Source organism: Austrofundulus limnaeus, unplaced genomic scaffold, assembly GCF_001266775.1.
Source record: "Austrofundulus limnaeus strain Quisiro unplaced genomic scaffold, Austrofundulus_limnaeus-1.0 Scaffold6, whole genome shotgun sequence".
NCBI classification, from domain to species: domain Eukaryota; kingdom Metazoa; phylum Chordata; class Actinopteri; order Cyprinodontiformes; family Rivulidae; genus Austrofundulus; species Austrofundulus limnaeus.
The window spans coordinates 1,513,144-1,528,709 of record NW_013952408.1 but is presented as its reverse complement, the minus strand read 5'-3'; the positions used below and the strand labels follow the sequence as shown (position 1 = coordinate 1,528,709).

Genomic DNA, 15,566 nt, shown 5'->3' with positions numbered 1-15,566 from the left:
GATTAGAGGTGGCTTCAGCCAGGGCACGCAGGAGCGTGGTTCCCATACATATGTTGTACCGAGTGAATTGACTGAAAGGGAACTACTGTCCTCCTTTGGAAAAAAAAAAAAAAGATAGCCCCCAGCTACTGTGTGGTCCGTCCCCTCTACGGTGTGAGATCTTTAGCTCTCAATATGTTGGTTTAGCAGCAAGTGTGTGCGCTCCAGTCTGTTCAAATTCAATCCTCAGCGTGATTTTTGGACACGTTTGGAAGGAATACAAGAGCTCTTTCCGAGTTTTGCATTATTCACTTCTGACAAATTGCTTTCAGCGTGTTTTGGTATTCATAAAGGCACCGTATTCGCTCCATGTGAGGGCATCTTTAGCCTTGCAACTAGCTCATTTGAATCTTTTTAATCTCTACAGGATCGAAAACCATTCAAATGATACGCAGACTCCGATTTGCTGCGCGGCTCTCCCATTGGTCTCCTTCTTATCGGCAGCCGGCTTTGCTGGCGGCAAGGATAACGCGTTTATATCAGAAAAAGAAATGAAAAGGGGAGACAAACTCAAGGCTGAACAGGAGGCAAATGTTATTTCCTCTCTACAATCACGGTGGACCTTTTTCTATCCAGTGGAATAGTCTTTGTTAGGGTACCTGTTTCATTACAAGGTAATAAGTTGTGTTGTTTGCAGATTTATTGTAGCTCGTTYGGTGAAAGTTTTCAGGACTGAATAAGCAACCTGATAATGTTTGCAAAGAGAAAGTTCGGCCTTTTCCTGACTTGTAGCCGTGCAGTAATAGGAGCAATGAGCTGGCTCCTTCAGCAGCTGCACATTAGACATGCTTAATGGCAATTTCTCCCCCACGTAATTGGCTCCAGAGGGACCTGGTTTTCCCGTCGGCATATGATCCACGCAACACCACATTCAGGAGGTCTAAATTGAGAAACTGTTCTTAAACTTAAGCATCTAACTTTTACGAGCCATGTCAAGCTGTGTTTCGGTATTGACTTTTGCCTTATTTATCTTTTTTTCTTCTGGTTATTGAGTGTGAAATACAGCTGCAATCTTTTCTCTTTTTTGGCACCCTGTTGTAGCCAGTTATTGCAACTCAACAGTCAATTTCCAATCTCATCCCTGCAATATTTCGTCTTTAGGTGGACGCTTCAAGAAAGAGATCGTGGTGGACGGTCAGAGCTACCTACTTCTCATCAGAGATGAAGGGGGCCCTCCAGAATTGCAGGTAAGCGTGCAGATTCTTCCAAACCCTTCCTTTGCTCTGAAGCTGCAACACGTATCGAGCAGAAACTGTCTACAAACCGTCATGCTGACCCAAACTGTTTGAGGCAAATCGTGGATTCCCAGCCGGGCCGCTTGGAGATGTGTGACTGCGACCCCCGGGGTAAAGACAGGTCGAGTCACCACGGGCAAAATCATCATGTGGCCAAATGGACAAAACTGAATCAATCGATATGAGGACCTGAAATATAAAAAAAACTAATTTTCATTTAAGTTGAGCTCTCGTACATCTTTAGTAGGGGGAAAAGAGACTATTCCTTTACATATTTCATTTTCAGATCAGCCGTCAAACTATTTTTGAGCAGCGTCGTCGTTTATTTATTTWTTTTTTTCCTAGTTTTGCGTCGGACATTAGGTGAACTCAATTAAAAACGATCTGTCACTGTCACCTATCAAACCTCCTCTGAAACCTGGGCTTATTTTAACTCTCCATCTGTTCTGCTGCCATCTCAGTAAAACACATTTTGATGTGTCTTCCCTGCTACGAGGACTCCCTCTCCCATACAGAGCTGTGCCATCCTTCATTTGGGCGAAGCTCCACACACAAGTTTTATCTGCTCCTTCCTACACACTCCACTTTGTTACATCTGTTTTACAAAGCGGCCAATCCCTCACACACATGGGTTTTGTACCAACCGTCGACGTCAAGCTCTTAAAACATGCTAGCACGCCCTTTTAATACTCCGCAGAGGCTGCACCCACCCTTGCTTCTTGTTCGCATTTAAGCAACTTTTCTGGACCAAACATTAGACTTTTTGAATTCAAGTAGGAGTCATATTAAAGTTTGCATTATTGTGCAATGTGAAGTTGCATTACTGTTTTTGAAAGATTTATTTAACAAAGACAGAAAGAGTGTAATGGAAATATTACTTTTAGGTTTAAGCCAGTAATTCATGGCATACTTTAATGACCTAGGCTTTCATGACATGCTGTTCATTCTTAAATATCATTTGTGTTTATCTTTGTGTTTTCCCTTGACCGAACAGTTCATTAGAATGAAATCTTGCTTTATTAAGATGACATAATGTTTGTTAAACAGTAAATATGAGGCCTCGACCAGGGGGACAGTCTGATTGCTCTATGTTGTTCTCTATGTTCCTGTTGTTGCAATAAAACTCAGCTGATCATTTCCACGGAGTACCTTTTTATTCTTGGACCACGCATTTCTGTCTTTGTTAAATAAATATTTCCATAACAGTTACTTTGCAAGAATGGCACATGATTTGTACTTTTACAGTCCAGAGTAAGTCATGAAGAAAAAAAGCACAGTATTATCTGACAAAATTATCTTATGACGTTTGGAATGATGGGCATAATTTGATTTGCAGGGGGGGTTAGAGGGGTTATGACCCCCACAATAATTTGATCCAGTCATTATACCCCCCCCCCACCTAAAATGACATCATTGGTTCTAAAGGCCCTGTCACACCAGACAACTTATTCCAACTTATGAACATTTTAAAAACATCTACATTGAAGATGGAATTGAAAAAAAAAATCAACAGGAAGCTTCTTTTCAGTGTGTACATAATGTAATTCGAACAAATTGATCAAATATATAACTTTTAATAGCAATTTAGACATAAAAAAGGTTTCATAAGTTGTCCAGTGTGACAGGGCCTTACCACAATAGAAATGAACTGGTTAAGAACACAGCTGCATAACCCCACAATGGCAGACCAACGGTTATGTCCTTGTTTGGAACCATATTTATTTTCCGAAGTGCTTCAGAAAGTCTGAGGTACGTTTGGAGAGCAGAATAACAAAACTGTTGTAGTAAGGCTGCTAGCAAAAACACTGGCAAGATGGGGCTGCTAGAAGGGTATAGATAGCTGGGATCAGGTGAAGAAGGGGGTTGAAAAGGGAAGGCAAAGAAGAAAACACAGGCAGAGTGAAGAGGGCGATTTGTGGCCGCGCCTGCAAGAATCCGAGAGAACTGTTTGCAAAGAAAGGAGCGCAGTTATAGGTTAGGAAGATGGTGCAACAGATGAAAAAAATAAAATCAAATAAAACAGGAGCCAGWTGGATTCTAACAGCGATACAGAGATCTGCAGCAGGAGTGGGGAAKATGGACAGGTTTAAGGACTGAGTTTATGAGACAAACTGCTTGAACATGAACACGTGTGAGGGACAGAAAAGAGTACTGAAGGTTAAAGCAGAAAAATAAATAGAAATAAAATATTCATATAAAACAAAAATATAACGATAAAACAATTTCAAATGTAATTCTTGGACTCGATCGTTGCTGAAGTATCAGAGCCCCGCCCTGGAAAGAACATGCAGAACTGCTGGATTCATTCACAAGCTTCCATGTTTTTGCTGTTATATTTACCTTCCAGCTTTTTTTTTTCACAGCTACTGATGCCTTTCCAGGACAAAACTCTGATTTACACTTGCATTATGCACACTGAGATCAGGGAATAGATATGAGTTTGGCTCAGTTGTCAGCTGCCTGTATAATTAGTGGCATAATTAAAGGCCTTCATTATGTTCCCACTCGGAGTTGTAGCTGGAAGGCTTCATTTGCCTTTCACTTTGTGGCCGATAGGAAACTGTGAAAGCTAAAGAAGAAGAACGCAGTGCTGAGAAATGATTTGTCATTTGATTGTCATTGGTACCACTTCTGCACATTAAGCAGAACGTTCTTCCCAGAGGAGATATTGATTCTTTTTTTATTATTATTTAAAGGAAAATAAAGGTTTCTTCACTGTTTGATCATTCCCATAATAAAGATTCTGGACATTTATAGTACAAAAGTAAGTTAACAGCAAGTGTGAAGAAAAACATGTAGCATTAGTGGAAATGTAAAATCACTTTGTGTCATTTCTTCATGGTACTTTGTCTCAAACTGAGGCAGTCATTGAGAATTGCATGTTCCAATACTGCCCCCTTCTGGCTGTAATTGTAAAGTACACTGACGTGATCAGAATTACTCTGTGTTTTCTCTAAAGAAATTTATTTAGTCTTTTTTATTCAGTCTGCAATTTTTAGACTAATAAATTATTTTAGAGCTTTCAGTATTTTTGATGCCAGTCTAAGCTTTCATCAACGACAAAAGACACGTGTTTCCTGAGTGAATCTTCTGCAAATAGATGATGTACGAGCTTATTCTTAACAGGACACTAATAAGATTTATGTCTCACGCTGTCTCTTCCCTAACTTAAGTTTGCTGCCTGGGTGGACGCCGTGGTTTTTGTCTTTAGCCTGGAGGACGAGATCAGCTTTCAGACAGTCTACAATTACTTTCTGCGCCTATCCAGCTACAGAAACACAGCTGAGGTGCCCATGGTCCTTGTTGGAACACAAGGTGTGCTACGTCTGATACGTATACGTCTCATGTTACATCCTCCATATTGGAAGTATTAATACCTCTCACCGAGAGGTATTCAGTGTTTCTGCGCCGTCCGACACTTGAGTTTGATTGATGCTCTTCTCCTGCCTTGTTCTGTTAGATGCAATCAGTGCTGCCAACCCCAGAGTGATTGATGACGCCCGGGCCAGAAAATTATCAAATGACCTGAAGCGCTGCACATACTACGAGACCTGCTCCACCTATGGCCTGAATGTGGAGAGAGTCTTCCAGGATGGTGAGAGGGGGACTCTTTTACAGCAAGTACAGATGGGTTTGACGGGAAGAGGAGATGTGGGTTTTCAATAAAATAACACAACCTGGAACTGAAGACATCAGTCAAACCCAATTAAACATATTAGCTCATCCCATTAGCCTGTACATGAATCCTGGGTCAGAATTGTTTTTATTACTCATTTAAACATTTGAACAGGGGTGTGAAGCACCTCATTTGGATTTAAAGGGACAGAATCAAAACGAGACGGACTTTAGAAAAGGGGTGAAAGAGGGGCTTGTGGAGTTACAATGAGGAGGAATTCAGACCAAACCATAACAGTTCCAGTTTATATAAACCCCAACTGAATTATTTAAACATGGAAAAAAGATATGCAAGCATAATATTTCCACTTTGTTGCAAGTTTTAATACTGCAGATTTTTTGTGAATGATAGGAGAACCTCTTGGATGTGTCTTCGCATCCCTCCATTTTAATCCAAGTGATTACAAGAACTAGTAATTTTATACTGATTCATCTGTTTTGCCCCCATATTTAACTATACACTATAGATTTACCTTGAAAATGTGTAATTCAGCAAAACTAACAAAACACTTAGAACAGTTGTTGGCAACAATAACGTGCATGAATGTTTCTACGGGTTGCTTTTTGGAGCCATAATTGCCAAGGTAATGTTTTGTTCCCATTAACCACACTCCACTTGTTACATACTGTGGTATTAAAAATTTAACTTTTAAAATTGTCATTGCTGCAGCAATTAATTATGAAAGCAAAATAATGAATGCAAACGTGGTATTCTAAGCTAAAGACAAATTAGTGCCGAGTGCATTAGCAAAAATTGAAATGCTTTATCTCTAGGCTAAATAAAATTTCTCTAAAGTAGGTAGGAACGCTTACATTTTTCAGGGAATTCATAATTGATATAAAGAAACTTCTATTTGGAAACGTAGGAGCTATAGCTTTGGCACATTATCCCCCAAAGCTGCAGCTCTTTTGAAAGTCTGTCATCCATTCAGAAAACATCTGAATGTGTGGTGCAGCGTTCACTGTGCATCTCAGTGACTGTCAATGCATTTGCGCATTTCACAGCCATGCTGTCTTCCCTTCCTGCCTTAATTGCTTCCTGAAGCCCAATTTGAAATAATTAAAAGAGTGCTGGGCGTCTGAAGAAGTCACTGTGTAGAACTGTTGCCTTCTCTCTGTATTTGCCATGCTACAGCAGGCAGTCGGGCGTTGTGGTCCCAGCTGTCGATGCGGCTTCAGATCATTCCTCTCCTTCCCTCAATGCTAATTCACGTCACGCAGCCGTGAACGACACCTCCTCCCCACTCCACCCAGACAAGTGTGCTGTGAATTAAATAGGGGGGTCTCACATGCTGCAAAGCCAATTGAGCCGTTCACATGGTTACAATAGTCTCATTTGGCCAAAAGCAGACTGTAGGGATCAGTGAAGCACAGGACACAACTGCAGGTTTTATTTTTATTGTAGCTTTTTCTGCAAATAGTTATCTTTATCTTTTTTTTTTCTGTAGTGATGTACACACGGAAGACAATATTTATTATCTGACTAGGAAACAAATGACCTAATTTGTTATGAATGTAGTTTTTTGTTGTTATTGTTTTATTGTTCTTTAACCACATTGACAAGACTTGAGAGAAAACTGCTATAATAGCACCAAAGCTAACATCGGCAGCCGTCATGATGTGAAGTACTTTTACAAGGTCTCACATGCTCCGACGCTTACAGGAAATAGAAGAAAAATAGGGACATAAATCRTTACATAAGAGCATCTAAAGGGCTGCAGCACAAACAAAATGCATGTAGTCTGTTTCAGTTTAATAACTACGTAAAATGATCCTGAAACCATTCATACTGTCCGCTGCCTTGCATGTCAAAGTTTTTAAAGAAAGAGCTCATGCAATCTGTTTGCTGGGATGACTCTCAGCTACTACCAAACTAAAGTTTAGCTCAACATTTGTCAAACTGGCTGAGTTGTGGCCAGTTTTTGTGTTTGCTAACTAGTTGTGGCAACCATCTTGAATCAGGTTGATTTAAAAATGTTAATCAGTTACAGATGTGCGCTCAGTGATTACTTGCTGTGAATTTAATTTAAAAAAGTGTGTGTGTGGGGGGGGGGGGTAATTTTCCAAGCTCATAGTTCAAAATTTCGTAGCAAAATCAGGTATCTATATGTTACCTTCAGTTTTTATGATATCACTGTTTAATAAATAAAAATAAATTTGAATTTGCATCATAGACTATCTAAGCTAACAGCCAGTCATTTGGACACAAACACACAATGAATAATATTTTATTAGCATCAGCATTTATTTATTTTTGTCTTTCTTTCATGGTAACAATCAATCAAATCATTAGATCTCCTTCTAGTCAAGAGTTGTGACATTCTGTGTTTTGCTTAAAAAATAAAACTAATGATGTAACAAAGCATTATTTTAAAAGGGGCAATATTATGTATATCTCATGCATATATTTAAATACTATACCATAATAAAGTATCTATGTCACCTTTAGCTGTTATTAAAATGATGTTTTTATGTTTAAATAGAAAATAAACATCTTGTCATCACTTCCTCTTCTAAATGCCTTGAAATTGGCCTCTGTCTATTTAAGAACCACCTTCCGCCTCTGTCTCGCCCATTTCGGTGCGGGGAGGGGTGACGGGTGCCATGATGCAGTTTACTTGGCATCTGAAAATACATTTCCTCAAAGGTATTTTTAATCTGAAAAGAGCTTCACTGAGTGAGAACTAATGTTGAGAGCTCAGCAGACAGTTAGGTTTTACTTTCAGTTTCACCTGAGAGCCTGGAGGAGTCATGGGCGGAGTGTGTGGGGAGGAGTGGGGCGCTCTGCCATGAGGAAGCTCGGCTTAAAGACACATCCCAGGGGCGTTTCTGGTCCCAAAAGGCGTTTCTGGTCCCCATCTGTCATTTTGCTCCTCAGCATGGCTGCCTAAAAACGCTGCAGGGTTTCCAAATTATGCATGAATGAGTCAGAGCAAGGCTTTGGGCATGTTTTTTATGAGATTATAACATTATCACATGATATAAAACTCAAAAAAGTTGATTTTACATGATATTGCCCCTTTAAGCCTTTCTCAGTGGCCATTCTCCTCATTACCTCTACAGAAAAACAATGCTTCCTATTTCCTAATGGCCATAAATCTATTTATTTATTTATTTATTTATTTATTTATTTATTTATTTATTTATTTATTTATTTACTTTCAACTTTCATCAAACCATAGATCATCATATAAACCAAAATGGAAATTTGATGATATAGTTCTGGGACAGTTAGTGACAAAAACATACACTGTCACTATAAAACTCAATATATAATCTATGCATACAGTTTTGCACATGTGAACATGACCTAGGCTGACATGAGCGATTCTATATATTTTCTTTGATGAAAAGACACTGAAAAGTTCGTCAAAGGTGAAGCTTCTGCGCTGCTGAGTGACCCAAACCCAATATTTATGAGCACACAGGGAGCTAATAATTATCCCCCAGTCAATTTTACTGAAATAAGAACAACACAGAAAAGAAGGAAGACAACAGATTTGCACGAAAACCAATAGGTCTATAGAAGTGAAAACAATGACCGATTAATAACTGCTGACTAGATTTACCACCCAGTTGCAATCACAACAAAATCCTTGTGTCTAATCAAAGTTATCACATGGTGGATGTGTTGCAGATTGCTATCGTCCATTGGAAACAATGTACAGGAACACATGTTGACTACATTACTGGCTCTTTCTGCATAAAACCCCCCATTAACAGTCTGTTGGTGTTTTTCCTCCAGTTGCCCAGAAAGTTGTGGCCATGAGGAAAAAGCAGCAGCTCTCTATTGGTCCCTGTAAATCCCTCCCTAACTCTCCCAGCCACTCATCAGTGCCAGCTGCATCCATCCCCTCTGTTCACATTAACCAGGTAAGACCCTCACACTGTCATTATACTTATCACATGCAATTATGTTGTGTGTGTGCACTCTGATGATGATTGCTCACTTTTTAGGTGTGGGAAATGATGCACGTATCGCTTTATCCTGAACTGACCTCTCGTTCCATTTTTTTTACATTCCTCCTCTCCTCTCCTCCCTCCCTCTTCTCCGATTCCGTCGGTTCCTCCTAATTTCTCTCGCTCCCCCAGGCAGCCAATGGCGGGGGTGCGTTCAGCGACTACTCCTCCTCCGTTCCCTCCACCCCCAGCATAAGCCAGCGGGAGATGCGCATCGAGACCATCGCTGCCTCCAACACGCCCACGCCCATCCGTAAGCAGTCGAAGCGCCGCTCCAACATTTTCACAGTAAGTATGCGACAGCTGATGCAAAGCAACACCCACTCGCACTACTAGGAGGAGGAAATGTTGCCAGGCTCACTTTTATTTATTTATTTTTTGTTTTACCACTAGAGGGAGACAGGTAGCTTAGAAAAAAAAGGCATCAAAGCCACCGCTCCTGCCTCTTGAGTCAGGCAAAGACAGCATCTTGTTCACACAGCATCACGAGCTAAGGAGAAAAAAGACTTACAGATATTGTTTTAGATCCCTAGTATGCTCCAAAAATAATCAGCCTTGAAGCAAATATCAAAGATAAGCACTGTGGTATTAAACATCAATTATCTTCTTGTCATTTATACTTTTCTAATTGGATGTAGTTGCTCATCTCACCCATTACAAACTAGGCCCTCTTCGCTCTCTAAGTCTTTGACCTCCCATCCCCCACCCCTCTTATTTTTGCTAGATCCTTTCTTTTCAGTGACCTCCTTGTTGCGGAGAGATGGCAGCAACAAATCAGAGCTTCTCCTGCCCCACCAAGCAGAACTAAAACAAACAAAACAAAACAAAGAATAAACAAATCCCAGCCAACTTTGTGGCCTGTTTACACACTGCTAATAAGGCACATCTGTATCCTCCAGCCACTCATCCTCCTGCTGAATCCAGATAGCGCCCCGTCCTCCACCCCTATATTTCCATTCTGGCTCACATTTGGTTTCGATCACCAAGATTAGCTGCAACACTTAGCACCCCAGCCCCTGTCTGCCTGCTCTTTACCCCACCCCGCCACCCCGTGTCCTGTCATATTTACCCTCTGCTCTGACCAGTAGCATATGTGTGCACTAACCACTCTAATTTACCTGAGCTCGTCTTATACTTGTAGCCTCTACGCTCTTCCTCTGCCTGTCCTCTCTTTCTCCTCCTCTCCCTTCACCTCTCTCTCTCTCTTTGTTATAGCCTTCTTGTTTGAAGCGAAGCCTTTTCCAGTCTTGCACAGTCAGATCTGAGCCTCAACAAGCTCAAAACAAAAAGGAAAAAAAGGAAGGCAAAAGTTCTCAAATCAGGCCAGACTGTCCCAAAACTAGTGGCGTCCGTTTTTWAAAAAAAWTTTTTTTTTACATTATTTACTGTTGTTTCTTATTTTCAACTCATCATCAAAGCTTAATAATGACTAAATCAGAGCAAACTAGTTCAGCTGATGTCATTGTTGGTGGGATTTTGGATCCAAGYGCAGTCGGCAAACCAAAAGGTGAGCACCCGTGATTAGATTCACTGTCGCAATTTCTCCACCTCTTGGGTCTACGATGTGCACGCAGATATTTACATTAAAAACATCGTTGAAAATTTCTATTTTTATAGTTTGTCTAACCAGAAACGCAGTTTTTAAAGCAGAAAAATAAAAAAGTTTGCTCAGAAAATGTTCTGAGCTTCATGAGACAGATCTGGCTCTGTGAGATGTACCTTCTCCTAATTCCCTCCAGCACATCTGCACTTTGCCCACCTTTACACCCCCCCCCCCMCCCCGTTTCTCTCCCCTCACCTCTGGACCTCTCCTTTCTCTTTGTAGCTATCTCTGTTCCTATCTGTCCCCCCCCCCCCTTCTGTTTTTTTTCTTTCTTCCTACTGCCTTGTTCCTTTTACCCCAGCTGCTGTGGGAGCCGCAGGTTTTTGTGGCCTCCGAGCAGTATAGGCTGGTGCTAGCTCCCCTTGTTGTCTCCCTTCCCCCCCTGCTAGGTAGTGACTAACCATGTCCACCAGAGAAATGAGCCTCTCCCCGTCCGCGTCATGGAGATGCCGAAGCACGCCACCTACCCGGTGTGGGTGCCCGAGTGGCAAGCCGAGCGGGAGTTTCAGCTCATGACCTTCTGAAGAGCGGCGAGCCGAGGGTGGGAGGAGGGGGAGGGTAACGGGAAGGAAGGAAGAAGGAAGGAGGACGGAGGAAAGTGTACTGGGCAATGTCGACGTTTCTTCAGTGACACTTGAAGAGTGGGATGGGCTCAGGAGACGAAGACTTGCAGCACACACACACACACACACAAAAAAGTCTTCATGCCATTTTACAGAATGACAGGAAGAAAAAAAGTTTCATCAGCACGACAGTGTCGAGGATGTCGCCTGTCTAGCCATGTCCACCTCCCCCCAAAAAAATATCTATTACAAGTTCTTTAACTGTCCTGGAAAATGGTGAGAGATTGTTGACTTTTTGTTGATTCTGGAAAAAGAAATAAAGGCAGAAAATATTCCCTAAATTGTCACTGGCACAATATGTCCAGTCCAGTTAGAAATTAGAGCTAAGTGTTTTAAACTCATGGCACTGGCACTGGGACTCTTCAAATAAAGACACGTATGTTGCTGTGAACTTTTTTTTTAAGTTAAGAACTATGAGTGCAAGACATCAGTTTTAGGCTTAGACATTTGGTCCAATTTCAACCACTTCCAGAAAAGCCCCCTCTTCGTATTAATTAAAAAGAAAAAAATTGGTTGCTTTAAAGTAAGTAAAAAAAAAAACAAACTTTTACATCAATAAATCTATTCACTTTGTCTTTTCACCACCTTCACATTCAGTTTTATCAATCACAATCATTTCAAGCCAGTTTTGACCATAACTGCTCTTGGCCACTAGGTGTCAGTGCAGCACACATTATTATTCTTTCCTAGTGCTTCCATGGTCAAAAACTAAAGTTTTTCTAACTTGTCTGTGGTCTTGCGTTGTCTTCAGGCCCTGTCTGTACTTTTTTGTGTTGAAAAGCACACTGTTAAGACTTCAGATCAATAATATGCCATTTTTTATACTTAAATCCATTCCGCTTCATTCCCTTTTTTTAAAATCAACCTATTTATTGGTGTCTGCCATTCAGCGTTTTCTCCATTTCATCCTCTAGTCTCTTATCTTGTTACTGGATCTCCACATATGAGACAGAACATAAATAAAACAACAAAAAAAATAATAACCATTTGACACTGTTTTTTAATATTTGCAGATTTGTGCTTCTGTTTCCAACCTTTCTTCAACAAAAAGGGCTTTCCAACTCCTTCCGAATTAGAAGAAGCATGATGGTTTAAAATAAAGAGTCCCCCTGCTTTGCCAGACCTGATAGAGAGGAGATTATTGGTTGAGGACTTACAGCTCTTTGCCGCTTTACCCTAAGTGCTTTATCAACATTTAGGATAAGGCGCATGGAAACGATAGGACCTTTGCGTCTAACGCAGCCTAGTCGAGTCCATCGGAGTGCACTTAAAGTAGACTGTTAAATCTCTTCTAGAGAGACAGACTGTAGGGACTCTTTTGGAAATGCCCCCCATCCCACCTTTTTTTGCCTGCCCCCACCTTGTGCGCYCACTCAAACTTGCCATACAAAAACACACTGTACAGTCAAGTCACTCTTGGAACTGTTATCCAGCCACCTAAAGGACACAACCGATCCTTACATGACATCACACTGCCTTTTTTTCCTATATGAGGACTCAAGGACTAGAGGTGCCAAGTTGTTTCTTTTCATTTCTCTTTCTTTTCTTTGTTTAGTTGGTTTTGATTTCATAATATACGTGTTCACCAACAACTACAAAATGTGGTGTAAATGTATGATCTACAGGTATTTTAGATTAGAGTAGTATCGGGGGAGATTTTATGAAGGCCTTCATAAAAATATTAGCACAGAATGTCAGGATTTTTGGGGATCTTGCAAAGAGATATGACACTGAAAGTTGCCATCAAATGAAACTGGTTTGCACCGACTTGTATGAATGTAGTTAAATGTTATATTGTTTTTTCATTTCCTCTTTTTTTCCTTGCATTTTACGTTTTTTATTTATTTCATTTATTAGGTTTTTATTTTTTCTCATTTTGGGTTTGGTACAGAGATTATGAACTCTTGCATAATCGCTTTTCTACCATTGAAGGGATTGACGAAAAAAATAGACTGATGTATATCTTGTATTGTATTTTATTTACAATGCTACTCTATAAAAGGTACATACAAATATATGAAATAATGCCTTTACTGTCCATCCTATATTTTGTGGGAACTGCAATGTTTGGCTCAATCTGTTGAATATTTTGAAGTGAATTTGTGACTTGCTTTGTATGGTGTCTGTATAGAGGCTAAACAAGTCATCATTTAAAAAATTAATAAAATAAAATGTTGGAAAAAAAATCTTAACGTCAGAGTTGGTTTACTTGAACTCAAATTCTACCTCTTCTTCATTGGTGACTGGACATTTCTCATGTTCTGAGTGAGACCATGCACACTCATGTTTGTCCCTACCTGTGTCTCATCTCTTTGTGTCGGGGTGGGAAGGCTATGATTAAATGACTTTTAATTTAATTTTTTTTAATGTTTAACAACTTTTTCTTAACTTTTATTTTTCATTCACAGGTTGTACCAGAATTCATCCTGTTGATTATTTTGAATTCTTTGACTTTGACTTTGTTTTATTTGCAAAATGCTTCATGTCCTATAAGGTTTTTGCAGGTGAAATATTGGAGGAAGCTGCTTGTACTTGAGCTTTATTAATAATAACCACTGTTCCTTTCTCTCCTATCACTAAAAATACATTTAATGCTGAAAAAGCCATAATTATGAATTAATGTGACAGCTGACGCTTCTCTGGGTAGTGCAGCAGTTGGCCTGCAGGTCCACTAAGGGCCCGCTCTGGGTGTCAAACAGAGGAAAGGATCTCCCGAAGGGTTTCAGGGCTGAGTCATGACTCAATGTTTGGTCGTCCTTTGGTCTCCTCTGTGTTGAGATGTGTCTGGTGTGGTCTTGTTTTGGTCTCTTATTTGATTTTGATTTTTTAACTTGCACGTTGGTGTTACTGCTGAATGTTCTGCTGGTTTGCTTGTTTGTTCGTTTGGAGCTTTTTATTTACTTTTATTTCTTTCTTTTGCAATGCTGAGTTTCACCACAAGTATCGCAGATCCTCATAAACACAAATGCCCCTCACCTTCCTGACCCCCAGTCTATCTGCCTCACCCACTCGCGCCCCCCCCCAACAACATACAAAACTACACCCACCCCACAGCTTCCACCACTGCCCCATCTCCTGTGTGTCCTCTTGGTTTCTGACTGACTCCTCTTGTTCTCTTGCAGTCGCGGAAAGGCAGTGAACAGGCAAAGAGCGTTGAGAGTAAAACAGACAGCATAGGCAGTGGGAGGGCCATACCTATCAAACAGGTGAGCAGTTTCACTCATCTTTTTTTTTACTTTCATTTCCAATTATCCCCAGGGTAAGTATGAATTCTTTGTTTAAGATGAAACAGGTTTTTAAAGTTTGTGATATAAAATTTAGTCACAACAGTTTCTTGTTTCAGCCACTAGATGGTGACAAAACATAATACATGCTTGAATGGAAGCACAAACGCAACAGTAGTGCCATTTGTGTAAAKCAAACACTTGTGAACAAGAATTTATTTTAATAGCTGAAAACACAATTTAATTAGAATTATTGTTAAAGTGTTAGTGATAAACTGTCTAATTTTACATCCCTTGTAATTTTTTTGAAGACCTGTCTTTTTGTAATAAAACGTTTTTTCCTCAAGTGTTCATTACAAAATTACATTTTGTATTAGCGTATTAAAGCTTTAATTAACAAACTGATCAAACCCATGTACTGTGCTTAAAATGACAAGTTTAATATTAGTTAATGTTGCATTTCTTTGCTTTTTTTCCTTTCTTGAATTGATTTTATTGAAACAAAAATAATATGTGTAAGGGTTGTTTAAATTTTGATTGCTTGCAAATTTATGTAGGTTGAAATTTGGCTTAAACGATTGTTCATGCCTGCTGAAATAATCAGCTTAGACAGCAATAATCTGCTGAAATGTTTCAATGATGTTCCAAAGAGCCTATTTTATGCACTAAATTTTTTATTAGAATATGTACATTATAATACATTAAATGATTAACACTTTTTACACAACTTTTATTTTTAAAACGCATCAAAAAGACAAATTGCGTTATCTTGAAAAAAAATGTATATCTTTTTAAATAGTTTTATTTCCCATGTTATATTGCTTTTACCATCTTTATAACAATAAATAAGACCAGTTGTAGAGTTGTGAAGATGGAGTTAAATGCCAAAGTAAGAATCGTTTTTTTGTAAAGATATCCTGAGGAGAAGTAACGAACAGATTGATTAGTAATCACTCCTGATTATATGAGGGCTTTTTAAAATGGGTCAGTATCCTTGTATTATCCTCTTTACCTGCTGATGATACTGGATAATGTCCGTCTTTTCTGCCAGACCTCCTCATTCCTTTTGGAAGAAAATTGCCAGGGCTTCAGTCCAGCAGAAATAATAGCAGGGTGATGCTTTCAAGCCTCCGTGCTCAATCAGAAACATCCCTTTGTATTTATTACAATACAGTATCTATCCGATGACATGTGCGTGGATGATGAT

The 15,566-nt window shown here is 39.7% G+C and overlaps 1 protein-coding gene across 5 annotated transcripts in view; it reads left to right on the top strand.

The window, feature by feature from the left end:
- Nucleotides 1-15,566, top strand: part of agap3 (ArfGAP with GTPase domain, ankyrin repeat and PH domain 3) — a 146,413-nt gene that overhangs the window by 81,672 nt on the left and 49,175 nt on the right. For 3 of the 5 annotated variants that reach the window (XM_014029945.1, XM_014029937.1, XM_014029930.1), the window contains exons 4-9: nucleotides 1,141-1,226; nucleotides 4,448-4,589; nucleotides 4,735-4,869; nucleotides 8,695-8,822; nucleotides 9,042-9,197; nucleotides 14,258-14,341. In XM_014029945.1, the coding sequence (XP_013885399.1) occupies nucleotides 1,141-1,226; nucleotides 4,448-4,589; nucleotides 4,735-4,869; nucleotides 8,695-8,822; nucleotides 9,042-9,197; nucleotides 14,258-14,341 (731 nt within the window). Of the gene's footprint in view, nucleotides 1-1,140; nucleotides 1,227-4,447; nucleotides 4,590-4,734; nucleotides 4,870-8,694; nucleotides 8,823-9,041; nucleotides 9,198-9,633; nucleotides 13,322-14,257; nucleotides 14,342-15,566 lie in introns of those variants that run through there. The other 2 variants (XM_014029953.1, XM_014029962.1) reach the window with 2 other exon arrangements.